This window comes from Mytilus californianus, unplaced genomic scaffold (assembly GCF_021869535.1).
Source record: "Mytilus californianus isolate M0D057914Y unplaced genomic scaffold, xbMytCali1.0.p SCAF_3, whole genome shotgun sequence".
NCBI lineage: Eukaryota > Metazoa > Mollusca > Bivalvia > Mytilida > Mytilidae > Mytilus > Mytilus californianus.
Window position 1 is genome coordinate 29,347,062 of NW_026262679.1, and position 21,134 is coordinate 29,368,195.

At 31.8% G+C, this 21,134-nt stretch overlaps 1 protein-coding gene across 1 annotated transcript in view; it reads right to left on the reverse strand.

Annotated features, from left to right (window-relative positions):
- Nucleotides 1-21,134, reverse strand: part of LOC127734320 (transient receptor potential cation channel subfamily M member 2-like) — a 101,648-nt gene that overhangs the window by 24,883 nt on the left and 55,631 nt on the right. Inside the window, exons 11-18 of the mRNA XM_052244154.1 lie at nt 20,797-20,913; nt 18,371-18,430; nt 16,976-17,249; nt 13,095-13,172; nt 12,593-12,697; nt 7,608-7,707; nt 1,703-1,934; nt 159-233 (exon numbers count right to left, since the gene is read on the reverse strand). Of these exons, the coding sequence (XP_052100114.1) occupies nt 159-233; nt 1,703-1,934; nt 7,608-7,707; nt 12,593-12,697; nt 13,095-13,172; nt 16,976-17,249; nt 18,371-18,430; nt 20,797-20,913 (1,041 nt within the window). The remainder of the gene's footprint in view (nt 1-158; nt 234-1,702; nt 1,935-7,607; nt 7,708-12,592; nt 12,698-13,094; nt 13,173-16,975; nt 17,250-18,370; nt 18,431-20,796; nt 20,914-21,134) is intronic.

The following is a 21,134-nucleotide window of genomic DNA, read 5'->3' on the forward strand; positions in this document are numbered from 1 at the left end:
ACGATATTTTCCCGTTTTAACGTTTTTTGATTCGAGTGTCACTAATGAGTAGTTTGTAGACGAAATGCGCGTCTGGCGTACACAATTTTAATCCTAGTATATATGATGAGTTTATTTGCATTTGAATAATACATTGTATTTTCATTAATTTTTCTTACATAGTGAATCATAAACACCATCGCCGGAGATGTCCATGCTGCACTGCGCTTGGATTTATCAAAGCAAAACAATTTCTGTAAAATCAAAATTAATGTCAGATTAATTAATGCTTGTTATATAAATGTTCACTTTTTCAAAGTCATCAACTTGTGAATAATAATCCTGACGCAAAGAGGTAGAAACAACTTCATTTAATTTACTTCATAAAGAACTAATTAATTAATTAAAGGTTTTCATGTTTTACTGAATACACATTATGACAGCTACATATATGCGATTTGATGTTGTGTAAACTTCGTATTCCAAAAGACGTATTAAAAATTGTTCGAACAACTATTTTGTATTTTGATAACTTTTATATTTTGGATGGACGTCCATAGAAAAAATGGCAATATTAGAATTGGCATGAGTATTGATTTTCATTGTCTGAACTATTTATACAAGGTGTCTGCAAATCTTAAATTAAAGTAACACACATCGAATCTTATCATTATGCAACTTGTTTAATCATTTCAGTGCACAGGGTACATGTTTTGAGCTGACGAACAATATAAAACATATAAGCCTGGTATCTATGAGGAGTGTTTTCGATGTGCAGCAGGTAAAACATCACAGAGAGTGGAGGTTATACTCGTATTTATCACAGTTGTTTTATATTAAAATATCCAGGGGCAACGTTTATGATTATGGTAACGGATAAAGAATGTCATAGTCACACAAAGATACAGAACATTATCGTTCAAAGGGCTATTTTGCCGACAAAGGTTTTTTTTATCACCAAGCCATGTAAATTGTTTTACTTTGGAGATGTACTATCATTGTCAAAAAGACAACCATCCACCAGTCCAAAGACGTAAATTTAAGCATTTTTATGCAAACTTACGGCCTTTAATTATGAGCAAAACCTAAACCACAAAGACAGCTATAAAAATGGGAAACAGCCTGATTCGAGAAAAAATCATTTACAAAAAACAAATATGATATTTCATTTTAAAGTACTGTTTGCACTTCGACGAAGCATGCTTCGCATTAAGTTTCATGAAAAATCTACAAATGACTTATTAAAAAATAAATTACAAAATTAATGTTCTATATTTCAGATAGTAAGTGAGGTATATTTTTTCCAAGAACAGTGTTTGTCTTGTAAAGTCTTCTCTTGACGAATTTTAACCATTTTCATCCTTACAAGTCCAATTTTCCGTTAAGTATCAAATATATGTGTAATGAGTTGGATGTCTCTATATATCTAATAATTTTTATGTTTTGTTGTTGTTATTTCTAAAACGGTCATTATTCACTCAAGTATCAAAATATTGCACAATTAATTTCAGAATTAAGCCTTTTAATGGTTTCAATCCGGCGTTTTAAGAGACGTCACGTATCTGTAAAATAGGTAAAATATATGAACAGGAATAGTGATACAAATGTTAGATCTTTGAATTATTTCCTACATCGGTACTGCTATCAGTCTGCAAACAGTTGATTGACATGTAACTGTGGGTTTTGTTTGCAGAAGAAAACAAAATGGCGGAGACAAAATTACCGTTAGCCAATTCCGCCACATCGATGCTGTATCTTTGTACCAAACTCTATTTAATAATCTCTGAACGCAAGGATGTCCAATCACATCAATCATCCCATTATCAAATGCACATTCTACTGGAGCTACGCGAATTCCCCAAATTCTGCTTTCAGTATTCATTAAACTCATACAGCGAGTAGCATCCTCTTCATATAGGGAATTCATCAGGAAAAGGGCACGTTTTTCAAACAATCTGGAATGCAATGGAAATTCAGGGTAAATGTCAATTATTATTTAATGAAATTGAATTACAATGATAGATTATACAGTTATCAATTATGAACGATTTTGCATGCGAATACAACTATAACATTGACTTGATGATTTGTGTGTTTCAACCTCAGACACACAAGAATGCGTGCTTTTATCTTCTTACTACTTGTTTGTGTGTTATTGTTATCAATTTATCTTGATCTCTATGTTAACTACTATACGGTCACGATCCTTTTTTAACATCGAACTACGTAGTCATACATAAATGATTTAATGATATCAATGATTAACACATTTATGATTTAAGAAAAGGCCAATCATTTACATTGTTATAAAATATCGTCAATATTGTAAACTGTTGTATTTCGTTGATCCAAGAAGAATAAAAAAATAGTCCATGTAATTTTAGAGGGAATATTACTCGTAGAAAATTGAGAATGGAAATGGGGAATGTGTCAAAGAGATAACAACCCGACCATAGAGCAGACAACAGCCGAAGGCCACCAATGGGTCTTCAATGCAGCGAGAAACTCCCGCACCCGGAGGCGTCCTTCAGCTGGCCCCTAAACAAATATGTATACTAGTTCAGTGATAATGGACGTCATACTAAACTCCAAATTATACACAGGAAACTAAAATTAAAAATGATACAAGACTAACAAAGGCCAGAGGCTCCTGACTTGGGACAGGCGCAAAAAACGCGGCGGGGTTAAACATGTTTTTTGAGATCTCAACCCTCCCCCTATACCTCTAGCTAATGTAGAAAAAAACAAACGCACAACAGTACGCACAGTAAAACTCAGTATAAGAGAAGTCCGAGTCCGATGTCAGAATGGGAAACAAAAGAAAATAAAGAAAATGACAATAATACATAAATAACAATGCATGTTTGCAATTTATTGGTCCAGGTATGCCATTGTAAAATAATGAACATATTAACATTATAAATTATTCGCGTTCGAAACGATTTCTTAGGCTAACGTCACCTTTAGTCTTTTACTTGAAGTTATTGTCGTAATACTTTAATATAAATATGATTTTCGATCAATATGTTCTTTTATCGAACTCATGCAAAGTTCTAATCACTTTCCCAGCCATGGCTACACATGTTTTCCCTTTGATTTTATTAGCTCTTCAATTTTTATATAAATTATGGATTTTCAAATAGTTTCGCCTCGAGAATCACTGAAGATAAATTTATTGTCGAAATGCACGTATGGTGCAGTATATTTGTAGCATTAATGGTATTGTTACAACAGTCGCCTAACCTTCGGGAAGATAGCAAATTGCACAAGGTCATAAGTAGGTTAAAACAATGCGATACTGCGATATGTAAACACTACCTTTCTTTACCCAATTTCACATAAGATAGAATGAACACCTTTCATCAGGTTTCAAACTATAGATAAAATATTATATATATTTATTTTTAGAAATGCATGCACATGTAAACTACGAACTGATTTCAATACATTTATACTAATTTATATATTATTATATTAGTATGTCAAGGAGAGGCGAAAGATACCAAAGGAATATTCAAACTCGAATGTCGAACACAAATTGACAATGCCATGACAAAAAACAAAAAAAGTCCAAAGGACAAACAAAAGTACACAAAACACAACATAGAAAACTAAAGACTGAACAACAGATGCTCCGGATGGGTATGCAGATCCTGTTCAGTCTAGCTAAATGAGAGAATTTAAGCTACATTTCATACACTTGTTTGTTTTGTTTGTAATACTAATAATAGAACTTTTCAACAACTGTCTACACATAAAGTTGACAATACGCCAACAGGTAAAAAGGCTTACAAATTATGGGATTGTTTAAAAACAAGTAATTATCGTATAGAATAGAGTAGAATAGAATATTTTTATTTCCCAAATTACAGGGCCCATAAAGGGCATAAATCAGTTACAATTGATTGACATAATTGATAATTACAACAATAAACATCACAATGTACATCCTCACTATACTAAATATTTTCTTTTTTAAAACAATCTTTTATAGAAAAATAAGTACCAAGCTTCCCTTTTTCTGAGTTAATTGTTTGATACTTCAGTCTATTCCAAAATGTTAAATAACTTTCACATAGTTTATTTTTAACATACTTACATAAAGAACCAATTGATTGGTCAAAATTTGGTAATTTAATCTCTTTCTGAATATAATCTATACTAGAGTACCATGTATTAATATTAGAAATATGTAATTGTTTACAACATATTATTGCATCAAATAATAATCCTTCTTTCAAACCTTCCAGTCTATGACAATATTTTTACATTGATAAAATAATAGTTAAATAAATAGGAAATCTTCCAAGCTCTGACATCATAGCTATGTTACTGGACTTTCTGTTTACACCAAGAATATATTTCGTAAATTTATTATTAGCTTTGTCAGAACAATCCTGACCAAAAACTTTTTCTAATATATAATCATTATTTTTTTTTTACATGCAGCTGAATAAGTACGAAACCTTTCCCATATTTCACTGCCATATAATAATATGGGTTTAATTGTATGATCATACAGATGTAAAATTGTGGCAATACTAGGGTTAGATGATGACAAGCATCTCTGCATCTAAGTACATGTTTTTAAAGATTTGTTGTATAATTCATCTTAACACTGCTTGAATATACTACTAGATGTAATGTGATCCCAAGATATCTATATAATGTTGCAATTTCTATCTATTTACCTCCTAAAAAAACAGCATTTTTAAAACTTTCCTGGTTTGTTAAAATTATATTTTTTGTCTTTTTTAGATTAACATCAAAACACCATATTTTACAATATTCATGTAACATATAATTCTCTTTTGCAAACCGTCCTGTGTTTCTGAAAATATCACTACATCATCAGCATACATAAGACGATTATTAGTATTTACCGGATCAGGACATGTTAAAAGCTTGTCCGGTAGATCATTGATAAATATTTTTAAAATATTTGGGCTTAAAACATCAAATTGTCTAACCCCTATAAATGATTTAAAACATGGGGTCATTTCTTCTGTGTTGACATGAATTATCATTGATATGGTCATAATTATAAATTAACTGTTAACAAAACTTTGAATTTTTGAAATACTAAGGCTTTTTTCTCCGAGAAATAGATTACCTTAGCTCGATTTGGCAAAACTTTTAGGAATTTTTGGTCCTCAATGCTCTTCAACTTCGTATTTTATTTGGCCTTTTTAACTGTTTTTTATTCGAGCGTCACTGATGAGTCTTTTGTAGTCGAAACGCGCGTCTGGCGCAAATACAAAATTTAAATCCTGGTATCTATGAGTTTTTTCATTATCAATTTTAACACAGAGGTCACTTTTTGTATACATATCTTTAATGATAGAATAAAACTTTCCAGTAATTTATTTGTTAATAGCTTATATCTGACACCTTCATGAATCACTTTATCAAAAGCCTGTTTACTATCTACAAAACAGGCAAATAGTTTACCCCCTTTGTATTAATATATTTATCAATAATGGTTTTCAAAAAAAACATGATCAGATGGTCTACATTTTTTTGAAAATCCAATTTGACATGGATTAATTAATGATTTTTTTATCAAAAATTATCAAGTCTGTTATTCAAACCAGAGTTAAATAATTTACTAACACAAGAATTAATGGCAATGCCGCGATAATTATCTGTTTTACTTGGATCACCAGACTTAAAAACAGCAGATACATAAACTGATGACCACTGCATCGGATATATGCCGGATGAAAAGACATGGTTAAAAAGTTTCTGAATTAAGGGATTTAGAACTAAACTTCCTGCCTTTATCATCTCATTATGTATACCATCCAGACGTAAGGCTTTTCCACATTTGAGTTTAGATATTGATTCAAATATATCTTTAGCAGAGAATCTATAATCTAATTTACAGAAGGGTTTTCCCCCAATTTATTCTATTTTAGAATTAATTTCTTTAATTCTTTTCTCACTCATTGAAGGAGATTCATTCAAAATTGAAAAATGATTAAATCAGGTTTCTGGTTCTACTGATTTTTCTTTACTATCATCTGTAGACTCCTTCAAAGAATTAATAAGTTTCCAGTACTGTTTTGGATCAGAATCTCTTAAATTATCAAGACCATTTAAAATAGACTGTTTAAATGTACGCATTCTATATTTACGCAATTTATTATATTCTCAGTAGCATTTATAATATGACCCTCTGATGATAGGATCAAACGGAAATTTTATCAATAATTCACCTTTTGATACTAGAGTTTTCCTCTTTACACCTAAATCAGAAAATATGAATATAACTTGTTTAGTTTAGTTTACTGTCTTCAACAAATGTTTCCCTTCTGTCTGTTTTCCTTACCACAACCATATTTTTTAATTAATTAGTCAATAAATTTGTTTGTTTTATTTGAGTATTAAGAAGAGGCCAGAAATGTAATCAATATTTCATTCATCTTAAAAACCGATGAAATGCTAGTTTCCTTGATAAAATTACAAAATAAAAAAAAACTGTATTTTAGTATTAAATGTTTATCAAAACAATTGTTTACGTCAATGGACTAAGGCTGCGCATATCTTTGCAATGTTAATTTTATTCCGTTTGCAGTAAAAATTATAATAAAATTTCGGCATTTTCCTTCATATTTTTAGCTAACTATTGATCTGAGGTGTTGCAAATAGTCTTGGAATCTCTTCCAATTCGCTGCATTAATGTAAATTGTTGGGCATTATTCTGATTATCGGCCAAGAAGCTTGCGATAACGAAAAAAACACTGACAAAGATATTGCCGAAATCGTGTGACAACAAACCATAGTTTCAGTGAGAAGTTTTACCTTCTCCAAAAAAGTCTTTAATAACAATTAACTTTCTAGTAACGTGTTACAGAGACGCAGAAAAACCCAAAGAGATATAGTCAAACTCATCAGTCAACGAAAAACTAACAACCCCATGGCGAAATACTAACAAAAGACTAGCAACAGTATACAAAACACAACATACGAAACTGAAGACTATGCAATACGAACCCTCCATTTAGCCCAATTTTTGATTTTGTCAGAGGTTATGAACTTCTCCTTTTTGAATTTACCTTGGAGTTCGGCATTTTTGTTGTGTCTTTTTTATAATCTTTAATCAATGAAAACAATATATTTAGTTTGATAACATCACCTTATTTTGATGGGGGATAAATATATAAGAAACCGTTCAAAATTAATTGAGGTATATATGGTGGTGTGTGATTAATCTAAATAAAAGGCTACTAACGAGTTGATTCATTTGTGTTCATTGTATACTATTTAGAGCGAGCAAAATCGTTTTAAAGAAGGTTAACGTAAAAGGTACACGAATAATAAGGAATAATGAGAAAATGCGTAATTTGGTGTTGTTTCTGGTTTACTGATAATGGAAGATTAGTTGTATACTTGGAAATGCAAGTACATCTGTAAAAGTAGTGGTTCTGTTATGTACATTAGCTTTGTAAGAGGGGTCGGTTCTTGGGTAGTTGAGTATGGTATGTTATATCGTCCAGTCAGCTTGTTAATTTCAGTTATCTTTTATATGTTATTGTGTCTTATGAGTGAGTAAAGATGCCCATTGTTTCATTGTGTTAGGTGTATAATTGAAAGTGTGTGTGTAACACATGCTACTTAAAACTCACCTTGAGTGTTTCAATAGATCATTGTTAAGTTTAAGATCGTTTGCAGTATTAACCATGTCCGCCATTGTTCTCAGTATGCTGCTGGCCATAATTGCTGTTACTGTAAGATATGAGTGTTGTTATGTGATGCATAATTCTAATGTTGTATATATAAAGGTTGGTAGGTATTTTGCAGATGTCCAGGAATAAAACAATTTTTGGTTGTCCTTTAACATCAATTTGGAGCAAAAATTAACAGATATCAAGCATATCATTACGTCCTTGTCTTTGAAAATTCTTCAGTGTTTTTCTATGTAATGTGTACATATTTTATCTAATATTATAAAATATGCATTCGACAATTGAGTTTTTCCAGAGACATGGAATGATATAGTCATTTATCATATACTTGTATAAAATATTACTAAAATTTTACTGTTCAATAACATTTAAAAATATTAAAAGGCTATGAAAGGATTACTAGGTTTATTGACCAGATTCCTAAGAATTTCCTCAGCGGGCTGATAAAGGAACCTTTATTGACTGCTTCCGGAATGTTATCACATGCCTTTCCGTTAATTTCCGTGACGTTTATCACATGCAACTTCGTGCATTTCCGGAAATTTGTTCGAAAACGACAACACAGTGCGGAAAACCGCAAGTGATTTAAGACTTTTCACAAAATGGTTGAGGAGCAAATTTCAAACTAAGAACATGTTAATTGTTGTGACAAGACAAATAAAATGCTTGTAATATCAATAAAAACAATAAAAGTTAAGACATTTGTATATGGTTGTCTGTAAATTATTATCTAAAAATTCATGGAAAGACAAAATTTTAATTAATAGTTCTTGTCTGTATTTCTTCTGTTGAAGTATATGATAAAAAGATAATTACATGTCATTTATCATATCAGACCCTTTATCGGCCCTCGTTCATGATATCAGCCCTCGAGCCTGCGGCTCTTGGGCTGATATCATGACCTAGGGCCGATAAAGGGTCTGATATGAAAAATGCCATGTAATAATCTATACTAATCAAATATTAAATCCATCCTATTGTGGTCCTGTGAGTTATCAAGGGATATTCTGTTGTCAATCCACTGTAAGATATGTGTAAATATTATTAACACACTTGTATTGGCCTGGTAAGAGGAAAACAAATCTAGCTGATCACCAGAATGGTTTTAAAAAGGATCGTGGTTGCATCTAAGTTCAACATTAAATACTCCCTTACATTTATTATAACTTATAAAAACAAATCGAAAGACGTTCAACACGTTTGCTTGGTTCATTGGTGCAATTAGGCTTTCGACTCTGTAAATGGAGAGATGATGTGGGGTCAACCAATGTCAATAGGCATTTATGGAAAGTTTCTGAGAGGATTACAGTCGGTTATATGACCGATATGTTTAGCATAAATATGGTTGAGAAACAAGGTTGCAAATAACCAACTTCATTATTCTCAGTGTATGTTAACGATCTTATTAATGAAACAGTCAACATCAAATCCCTTCAACTGAAGTTTTATGTAGTCAATAATTGGTGTTTATTGCTAAGTTGAGATTGAATGTAAATTTTGAAAAGAAGTCGGGAAGTGGAGCACTCTCCACACATTTTACAAAATTCTTTTTTGATGTGGCGGTATGGACTATCACTTCTTTACAAATCTATATGAAAGGCTTTTGGTCATTCCCATGTACTGGAATCCATTCAAAAATGTTAACTTATGTATTTGATAAACGCTAAAAAAAACAATTTAAAGTCTGTTTTGCGAAGAACAAATTCATTTATTCATAGGAATTTAGTTCATTTGTATGAATTAGATGCAAGTGTTCATCTTTTTATAATGGTATTGATTAAAAATATTTCAAACTATTAAGAATCCCTCTCACAATTTCATGGACATAATTATAGTAGAAACTATTATCAGGAACAGTATTCCACAGTAAATGAATTACACTTTGAAATACTGTCCCGTTCAATAAAAAAGAATTTCAGGGAGAAAGACATTATTTCATGCAATAATGATCTGGTCAGTACTTCCCAGTATTTCAGATATAACAGTTTGACTGCGGACAATACTACGTATGCAATTGTTACGAAACATATCATACACTAATCTCCAAATGCTAATAAGGGGCTTTTTCGGCTTAGGACAAGCCCAAACCCCTTAAACGCGATTTCTAAAATGCAAACACTGTACAAAGCGATTTGACTACATGCTTGGTTAATGACAACTAATGGAGAGAGGTGCAGGGAAATAAACTAGTTTTGGACGATCATACTTATCTGTTGCCTTCGATAATTAGCGCAACAAATAAACACCCAAAGTTGTTTGTCCAATATATTTTGTTTCCAGTATCCATATATAAACAAGAACAGTTTGAGAGAGAATGGCATAACTGGCACTTTTTTGTTTGTTTTTGTTTTTATTGAGAACAAACACACACAAATGCATGACGCTTTCTCAAAATTTGTTTCTGAAACCTATAAATCTTGCAATTGACTTGCCATCTGTTCCTTCCTTTTATTTCCTCAATTTAAGTACCACAAATGAAGTGATATAAAGAGCAAAATTACAATGACCAAAATATTTTTTTTCCGGACAAAATTGTACTCAGTTTGTTTTTCTTCCACATACATGTATTTGATTTTGTCTTTTTTTTTAATATTCAGAACATCTGTTGTTCGACCTGTTAGTCAAATGCGTTTTGTTTAAATATACTTGTTCACTTTTTTGGTCTTTTGGAAAATGTTGTTTGTGCTGAATTTAGACCCCTCTATCAAGAAATTTGTTTTGCATGCACACGTATAAAAATTGCGGTTTTTATCCAATGCAATGATAGGTTTGAACGTTGTTTTCAATTTAGACTTGTTTATATTTTTTCGTTTGGGCCTGTATTATATTTTCCTTCGGGTTTATATGATCCCTTCATCCTATTTCTAATATTTCGACTCTTCAAAATTCAAGAGTCTATCCTAAATTGAGGTAAATTATATGGCCTTCCAAATACCGTTTCGATCCCTAACATCACTGAAGAGACATTATTTGTCGAAATCTGGATATAGTGTACTAATTTTTGCACCTTTTGTTTGCGGTATACCATCTTTTCCGCAAGTTCATTGTTTTCTGTTTGGTGTTAAATTAATAATTTTAAAAGATCCATTTTGTAACATCTTGTGATCCGTTTATTTGGCAATCGCCAATGGCAGTCAGCAGGGTTTAAGAACATCTGTTGTTCGACCTGTTAGTCAAATGCGTTTTGTTAAAATATACTTGTTCACTTTTTTGGTCTTTTGGAAAATGTTGTTTGTGCTGTTATAGACCCCTCTATCAAGAAATTTGTTTTGCATGCACACGTATACAAATTGCGGTTTTTATCCAACGCAATGATAGGTTTGAATGTTGTTTTCAATTTAGACTTGTTTATATTTTTTCGTTTGGGCCTGTATTATATTTTCCTTCGGGTTTATATGATCCGTTCATCCTATTTCTAATATTTTGACTCTTCAAAATTCAAGAGTCTATCCTAAATTGAGGTAAATTATATGGCCTTCCAAATACCGTTTCGATCCCTAACATCACTGAAGAGACATTATTTGTCGAAATCTGGATATAGTGTACTAATTTTTGCACCTTTTGTTTGCGGTATACCATCTTTTCCGCAAGTTTATTGTTTTCTGTTTGGTATTAAATAAATAATTTTAAAAGATCCATTTTGTAACATCTTGTGATCCGATTATTTGGCAATCGGCAATGGCAGTCAGCAGGGTTGAAGAACATCTGTTGTTCGACCTGTTAGTCAAATGCGTTTTGTTAAAATATACTTTTTCACTTTTTTGGTCTTTTGGAAAATTTGGTTTGTGCTGTATTTAGACCCCTCTATCAAGAAATTTGTTTTGCATGCACACGTTTAAAAAGTTGCGGTTTTTATCCAACGCAATGATAGGTTTGAACGTTGTTTTCAATTTAGACTTGTTTATATTTTTTCGTTTTGGCCTGTATTATATTTTCCTTCGGGTTTATATGATCCGTTCATCCTATTATACCGCAAACAAAAGGTGCAAAAATTAGTACACCATATCCGGATTTCTACAATTAATGTCTCTTCAGTGATGTTAGGGATCGAAACGGTATTTGGAAGGCCATATAATTTACCTCAATTTAGGATAGACTCTTGAATTTTGAAGAGTCGAAATATTAGAAATAGGATGAACGGATCATATAAACCCGAAGGAAAATATAATACAAGCCCAAACGAAAAAATATAAACAAGTCTAAATTGAAAACAACGTTCAAACCTATGATTGCGTTGGATAAAAACCGCATTTTTTTTACGTGTGCATGCAAAACAAATTTATTGATAGAGGGGTCTAAATACAGCACAAACAACATTTTCCAAAAGACCAAAAAAGTGAAAAAGTATATTTTAACAAAACGCATTTGACTAACAGGTCGAACAACAGATGTTCTTAAACCCTGCTGACTGCCATTGTCGATTGCCAAATAAACGAATGACAAGATGTTACAAAATGGATCTTTTAAAATTATTAATTTAATACCAAACAGAAAACTATAAAATTGTGGAAAAGATGGTATACCGCAAAAAAAAGGTGCAAAAATTAGTACACCATATCCGCATTTCGACAATTAATGTCTCTTCAGTGATGTTAGGGATCGAAACGGTATTTGGAAGGCCATATAATTTACCTCAAGTAAGGATAGACTCTTGAATTTTGAAGAGTCGAAATATTAGAAATAGGATGAACGGATCATATAAACCCGAAGGAAAATATAATACAAGCCCAAACGAAAAAATATAAACAAGTCTAAATTGAAAACAACGTTCAAACCTATGATTGCGATCGATTGAAACCGCAATTTTTATACGTGTGCATGCAAAACAAATTTCTTGATAGAGGGGTCTATATATATATATATATATATATTATATATATATCTACAATCTATGACATTGAATTTTATAATGCTATTATACTTACGTAAAGGGTTTTCACATTTTGACCACAAAATGGAGGCTAAATCTTCCCTCTGTGCAAATATCGCCCATGCTAACAAAACGTGATACGGTTTGAATTCGTTGCGTTCTAATTAAAATGAAAGGAGAAAAGCTTTACATTTACAACACAATTCAATTACATGTTTAATGGTCAATGCATATGACCAGATTACACCGTCTAATTTTGTTTCGTTATCAAAGGGAAAACAAATAAAGGAACCAGTAGTATACCGCTGTTCAAAAGTCATAAATAGATTGAGAGAAAACAAAATCGGGTTACAAACTAAAACCGAGGGAAACACATCAACTATAAGAGAAAACCCACGAACAACAGAAGCAGTTTACCTTTAACTAAAGTCTGTGTTGAATGAGAGTGTATTCATTTTCTATGCAAGTATGTTTTTTAGGAAATAAAATTTAGGGTTCATCAGGAAATTTATATCTGGCAGTAAATAATTGTGATAATCGATAATATATGATACTACCAGCTGTTTCCTGTGTACTGATCCTACAGCAGGTTGATACACCTGAACATCGTGTCTGTGCTTGGTCTCCATAAGAGTCTAAAAAACAATATGCAATACATTTATATGAAGAATATTTTTAAATATATCGAGTCAATTAGCCTGGCATATTTTTTGTACTGACACAAAAACTTTGCACGTCTTATTCCTGTAAATACAGGTTAAGGGATGTAAACTTCGTGCAAACCTAAATATAAACCACTGTAATGACGTTGCTACATAACCAATATCACAGACGTTTTTAGCATTTACGTAAAGCCTCACATGAACCCAATTAAAAATATACAGTATGTGCTTGTTGTAGGGTTTGTGTTAGTTTTATCTTTGGTATGTCGAGTATTCACTATTTGTTTTGGATTGTTTAATTGTTTCTTCGTTTAATTTTGGTCGTTATGTTTTGGGTCTTTCTTCGACTTCTGGTTGTTGTCCTTTTTTCATTTGCATTTTTCTTTTTTTTTTCATATATCTTTGTGTTACTACAGATATAATCTTCTAAAAATAATTAGATCCGCTCCTGAATTTGCACTGGGTTACTAATGACTAGGGAGTAATGTTTGTGACTCCTCGTTTATGTTCAATGAACTAATCAATTTAAACATTTCGTTTGTGTTGAAAATAACAATTGCAGATTGAATGGTATCGTATAAGTGAAAGGTTGATTAGAGGTAAATATAAATAAGACAGCAGCTATATACACAAACCGCTACAAGCAAAGTTAGTTATTGGTCTATATGTGTACTTGGATTAAAAACAAGGATAATTTTCATTTGTAATGCGCTAAAGATGTAAATAAATTCAACAGAGATATTTCCTGAAAGGTCTGCCATCCATACCAATATCCTTTTTTAAGGAGAACTTCATTAATAACAATAGAATAAATTAAACTACAGTCGCATTATTTTAATTAGGAAATTCAAATTGATTAGAGGCAGAAAAATTATTAGATCCGCTCCTGAATTCGCACTGGGTTACTAATTACTAGGGAGTAATGTTTGTGACTCCTCGTTTATGTTCAATGAACTAATCAATTTAAACATTTCGTTTGTGTTGAAAATAACAATTGCAGATTAAATGGTATCGTATAAGTAAAATGTTGATTAGAGGTAAATATAAATAAGACAGCAGCTATATACACAAACCGCTACAAGCAAAGTTAGTTATTGGTCTGTATGTGTACTTGGGTTAAAAAACAAGGATAATTTTCATTTGTAATGCGCTAAAGATGTACATAAATTCAACAGAGATATTTCCAGAAAGGTCTGCCATCCATACCAATATCCTTTTTTAAGGAGAACTTCATTAATAACAATAGAATAAATTAAACTACAGTCGCCTTATTTTAATTAGGAAATTCAAATTGATTAGAGGCAGAAAAAATAATTAGATCCGCTCCTGAATTCGCACTGGGTAACTAATTACTAGGGAGTAATGTTTGTGACTCCTCGTTTATGTTCAATGAACTAATCAATTTAAACATTTCGTTTGTGTTGAAAATAACAATTGCAGATTAAATGGTATCGTATAAGTAAAAGGTTGATTAGAGGTAAATATAAATAAGACAGCAGCTATATACACAAACCGCTACAAGCAAAGTTAGTTATTGGTCTATTTGTGTACTTGGATTAAAAAGCAAGGATAATTTTCATTTGTAATGCGCTAAAGGTGTAAATAAATTCAACAGAGATATTTCCTGAAAGGTCTGCCATCCATACCAATATCCTTTTTTAAGGAGAACTTCTTTAATAACAATAGAATAAATTTAAACTACAGTCGCATTATTTTAATTAGAAAATTCAAATTGATTAGAGGCAGAAAAAATAATTAGATCCGCTCCTGAATTCGCACTGGGTTACTAATTACTAGGGAGTAATGTTTGTGAATCCTCGTTTTTTTCAATGAACTAATCAATTTAAACATTTCGTTTGTGTTGAAAATAACAATTGCAGATTAAATGGTATCGTATAAGTAAAAGGTTGATTAGAGGTAAATATAAATAAGACAGCAGCTATATACACAAACCGCTACAAGCAAAGTTAGTTATTGGTCTATATGTGTACTTGGATTAAAAAACAAGGATAATTTTCATTTGTAATGCGCTAAAGATGTAAATAAATTCAACAGAAATATTTCCTGAAAGGTCTGCCATCCATAACAATATCCTTTTTAAGGAGAACTTCCTTAATAACAATAGAATAAATTAAACTACAGTCGCATTATTTTAATTAGGAAATTCAAAGTGATTAGAGGCAGAAAAAACTACTGTTGTAAGAATTCAACCTTTCCTTTTTTAATTCGACCAGATTAATAACATGAATAACAAAAAGCATGGTTCAACATTTGCATGTTAAATACATGGAAATCAATTGATTCAATGTCATCGGTTTCAAATACAAAAAAATAGAAAAGTACAATTTATAAGTGAACTAAATGAATACAATTAATCAAATATGTTCGCAATTACTGAAAGCTATAGCATGTATAAAGGTAATATCATGTTGTTTTTGTACATTATACTATATGTTATTCGCGATCGGGATCTTCACACGTGATATGGACTTACATTTTCTGGATGTGTTTTATCCACCATTTTCTACATAAGAAAATGCCTGTACCAAGTTAGGAATATGACAGTTGTTCGCCATTCGTTTGATGTGTTTGGGCTTTTCATTTTATCATTTGATTAGGGACTATCCGTTTTGAATTTTCCTCGGAGTTCGGTATTTTTGTTATTTTACTTTATACCTCCTGAGCCGACAGACGAAAGGAATGTAGGACACTGACAAGGAATATGACCCATTTCCATTGTGCAGCCGGGAGATCATTTACAATTCTGATCTTCATTTTTGTTCACAGGGTATTTGGGCTCATATACCCGGTCAGGGTAACCAATCCAATAGCAGGATTAGTCGGGATATTTCACTCCTTTAATATAATTTTTTCAACTTTTCACCTTTTTGGCTGTTATCGTGGAAACTATAGACGCTAAATTAAACGAGAAATTGCAGAAAGGTCAGCACGACAAAATATATCTACTTTCAGAAATTGACAAAAAAACTACCTGTTTTAGATAATTTCTATAAAATTATTTTTGTCTAATTCTACAAAATTGTTTGCTATGTTTTTTTTTATTAAGCCCAACTACCTGTAATAAAGTACTTGCCCTTAAAATAACCATGTTTTCCAATTTTCTCAGTTTTTGCCATTATCTTGAGAACAGAAAACTGTATGAGCAGGTTAAAAGAGTTAATTGAAAAAAAAATATCAGCATGACATGATGTATCTACCCCGAATATTTAAGAAAATCTGACATCCTGTTTCGGAGTTGAGATAGTGTGTATGCACCAATTGCATAAATCAATAGCAACACAGAAAATGACTAGTATGCGCATTAGTAGACTGGCATTGATCACCAGGTAGGCGATATAGGTACAGATGTGCCTCTTGTTTTAAACAACACAATCATGACCATTTAAGTAATACCATCAGGCCGATTTTAAAATGATGCAGAATTTAGTAGTAATAGATACTTTTTAGCGTCCTATACTTTAGAAAAAAAAACTCAATTCAATTGACCTTTTGCAGTATCATTGTTAGTTTTCTTTCGACTTACATGTATCAATATTGAATGTCCTCCTTTTTTTTCATCCCCGCCTCTTGTTGAATAGATAAGAACGATAGTGCGTTTGTTTGCGCCAAATGTCTTATTCTGTATTTTTTTTATGTGTCTTTACTAAATGTCTCATATTTTCTGTTATGTTAAAAATACACAGTAAATGTGTATCCTCGCCGTTTATTTTAAGTAACTCTATTAAATGCTTGCCTTTCATCAGATATTTATTTACCTTTAGGATAATGCAGAAGTTTTTGACAGAGGTTACGCACGTTCTGTAGCAAATCACACAATTGGCGACAATTATGTGTATTATTAGTGAGAATGCCGTTATGTCGGCTACATTTACATGGTTGAGAATTGTTGTTACTGGAACTTGGCTGTCCATCCTTTTGACATTGATCATGGTATACTTCACATGTTTCTTCGTTGCAGAGCAGTCTGATTTTCTTGCAATGTTCGTAGCAAGTGCACCATATACCATCACAACATTTCATAGATACTCGCTAAAAGAAAATTAAGATCTATTTGTTTTTCGAAAAAATACCAATCATTCCAATCCTCATTTATTCAGGTATTTATGCATCCTTAGCTTTGGGTGTTCTTGATGAAGTTACATCCATAAAATCGCTTCGGACAAACGAAATTAATGAAGTATTCTTTTCAGTTACTAGTACCATGTCGATACCTCTGCAGGTGGATTGTTAATCACGAAGGTATCATCAACTCATTAATCAGTGCTGCGATAATGACATGGACCGTCATTCTAACACGATTTTGGTAAATTCTTCATTGATAAGTGAAGAAACTATGGAGAATATAGGGTTCCAAATACCTCAGTCAAAATTGACCTCGGTGAACATGCTACTTTTTCATTTTAGTTCCCTTTTGGTCATATAGCTCTTCACGTTTATAGATATTGGTACATCATTGAGTTTCAGATGTAAAGGTTTGAGCTTTCCTTATAAAAAGTGACTCGACCGCACGAAATTTTTAAGTTTTATTTTCGTAATCAAAAGAAATATTGTGCCAACATTAAAATATTACATCTTATAACAAAAACATGTTTTCAAGCAGTTTTTGTGATTTGTGCATTACAAAAAGTATTCATTAAGTTGATGCTTTAATGCAATTTTGATACTAGGAAACAATTAATCTTCAAACCGATACATAAATGGCTTTTAAATTTCATATGATAAAGGGATATTGGCGACCATGTCGACTTATATTTCCAACTAACAAACATTTTTAAATGTCAAACTCCTTCGAAAAAGGATATGAAAGGTAATATCATTAAGGAGTTATATGAACAACATGAACCTAAAAAAATAGGCAAATGTTTATAAGGTCAATTTTGCATGAATGATTTGGAACCGTGTGTGAATACCAAAAGGGCAATTTTTACTCATAAATAATGGAGGCATACATCTAATTTCTGTAGTAAATGTGAAATGTATAGATAAAATGAAAATTTCACTATTTCCATGTTCCACCTTTTCAGTTGGTTATGATCCTGGTGATGAAATGGAAATTTACTAATTCGGTTAACCTATCAGCAATGAAATTGCTAATGCATATCCACATGAACTAAATTAGTCTGAACTGCATTCAGAATCTGATATCTTACAATATGTATGTCATGAATCCTCCTACAATCGCTTGCATCACATCCATTACATTTTAAAGTCTGAAAGTATATAAAAGGACAACCAATTATATTGAACACAAAAATTATTGTGCTGACTATTTCAATTTTGTCTGTGGATATAATCACATTTTCAGGAAAAGAAATTGAATAATATATAACATTTAGATATTGACAATTATAAAACATCTTATCAATATGTAAAACAAATACTTTAAAAAAAAACAGTTTAAGTTCCGGTTGTCTTTATAAGTCATAATTGTCAGGATAAATGCTTTTTCGCTATCTTTGTCAGTCATTCGATAATGTCATGTTCATTCCATTTAACGTTTTTCGTTATCATGTTATGCATTAAAACGCATGACCAGTGTAGGGGACGACCATTTAAATATGAGTGGGAAAAAAGGGGGCGGGGATAGCAGATTTAACCAAATTAATATTCTGGCCTCCATTTTATTTGAAATGAATAATCTTGCTTAATCAGACAAAAAAATAATATTCTGGCCTTATAATATTCGAAATGTGCCAAAAAGGTTTTAGCGGGCTTCGTTGGACATGTACATAGGTATACAATAATTACAGATACTCAAGGAAGCGCTTTTTCGGTCAATTTATCCTCCTTTTCCTTGGAGCCAGAAACCACTCCTCATTATTATGCTATCATATTTTTCTTATTTAATTAGAATCACAATTCTAAACTTCGACATAAATAATGTGTCTGCTCTTTTTGTTTGATGTTGTATTTGAATCTTATCATTATTTTTTAAGGACGACCATTTTAATCTGCCGCGGGAGGCAGATTTTGTGTCAAATTTTAGACGAGCAGAAAATAAATATCCTGGCCCTGTTCCGAGTGAACATAAATACTTCAGACACTTTTAAGTTGGAGATAAATATTCTGACCTCAATTAATTTTGCAGCTACCTTCTCTCTCTCAGAGTGAAATGGTCGACTCGTAATAATTTTTAAATAAATCAGTTGCATAGCTATGTTTGAAAAAAAATGTATTCATTATACATGTATATGTGCATTTTAGTCCTATTCGATAATATGTTTTTTTACACTTGAAAGACGGAAAACATATAGTTGAAACCAATTTACTTTCTTTCTAATGGTACTGTCGACTCGACTTATGTTTTTTGTTTGACCCTTTAGTAAGGATACTATTAATATATATATATCAAAAATTAAATACACAAAAAGAGTTTTAAACGAAGCATTGTCTAGCGCTTTCATCCATCTTGGGACCCATCCCATACAAAAAGAAACATTCCATATTGTGTGGCAAGACGAGTATGTTCCATTGTACTGGATAAAACTCTTCGCAAAAGAAGGTTAGACGAGTTGAAGATGTATCTCTTACAACAGATATATTCATTAAAATTTATAAATGACAGTATCGAGAGAACAAATGAATCGTCTACAAATCAACTTAGAACACCGAAGGAACAGACAACCGATGGTGATGTCCTCCCGTTTGTTACTACTCATGATCCGTCATTACCATATGCCTTCAAGTTTATAAAATTGAATCTTCCAATTTTATGTCAAAGTGATACTATGAAAAATTTGGTAATTGAAGAATCGATCATTTATAGTAGAAGACAACCGAAAAATTTGAAACGCCAACTTACAAAAGCTCGATTCGATATAGTTGAAAGCATATCATCCGTGAAAATTTGTGGCGATTCACGCTGTGGAGTATGTTCCAGAGAAAATTATATCTATTTAGAAATCGGCAGTACGAAATATTTCAAAAATGGTAAGAAATTTACAGTAAACGCAAATATGACTTGTAAATCAGACAATTTACTCTATTAAAAATGTATTTATTGTAAAACATGTGTCAACTGTAAAGAAAACTACATAGGTTAAACAGGAAATGTGTGCGAACGGTCACGATCCATAAACAGCAAATACGGCAACCCGAGTACAGACAAATTCCGTTGAGCGAACATTTAGATATTTGTGCGGGAGGGAAATTCAAATTTTTTCCGTTCTTCAAATGTACGGTACCAACGGAGGAATACGGTAAAGAACTAGAAAAAAATTTCATTAAAGGGTTTGACGCCAAGCTAAATGCATAACAGTTACATGCACAATGACGTTGCGTCATAATACTAATGTGTTCCCCATAACGACGTTCATAGTCTTGAAAAGTCCCAAGATGGATGAAAGCGCTACACAATGCTGCTTTTGTATTGTCCATTACTTACTGCAATTAGATATTCAAACACAATCCTTAAATGGTAATTTACCGAAATAACGAACATTTAATGGATAACGATAATTTAAATGTTTCTTTTAATTTTCTCTTTCAATAAGACCACTTATATTTACTGTGTAATTTCGAAGTTGTGAATAAATACGTTTGCAATTATACAGTAGTAAAAGTTTATGTTGCTTACCTCATCAAACAGTCTGATCATATAATTCCGATCAAATTGTACTCCATGTTGAAGAAGTGTGGATACATAGTCTACTCTATTGGCAATAATTGCCTCCAATAAGAATAATTCTAATTCCTATTTGAACGATAAAAAAAATTGCAGCTGGATTTTCAAAATTATTTCTAATATCATTTTTCTAATACCTACGTATACAACTATACATCAGTATTTAAGAACCATGTGTGGCCCATTTCATTTCCTGTTGCGTTCAAAAAATTATTTCCCGTCAACCACGTCTATAAATGAGATCACATTTGGTCGCAACTATCCTTTGACGTCATTATTACAACCACACC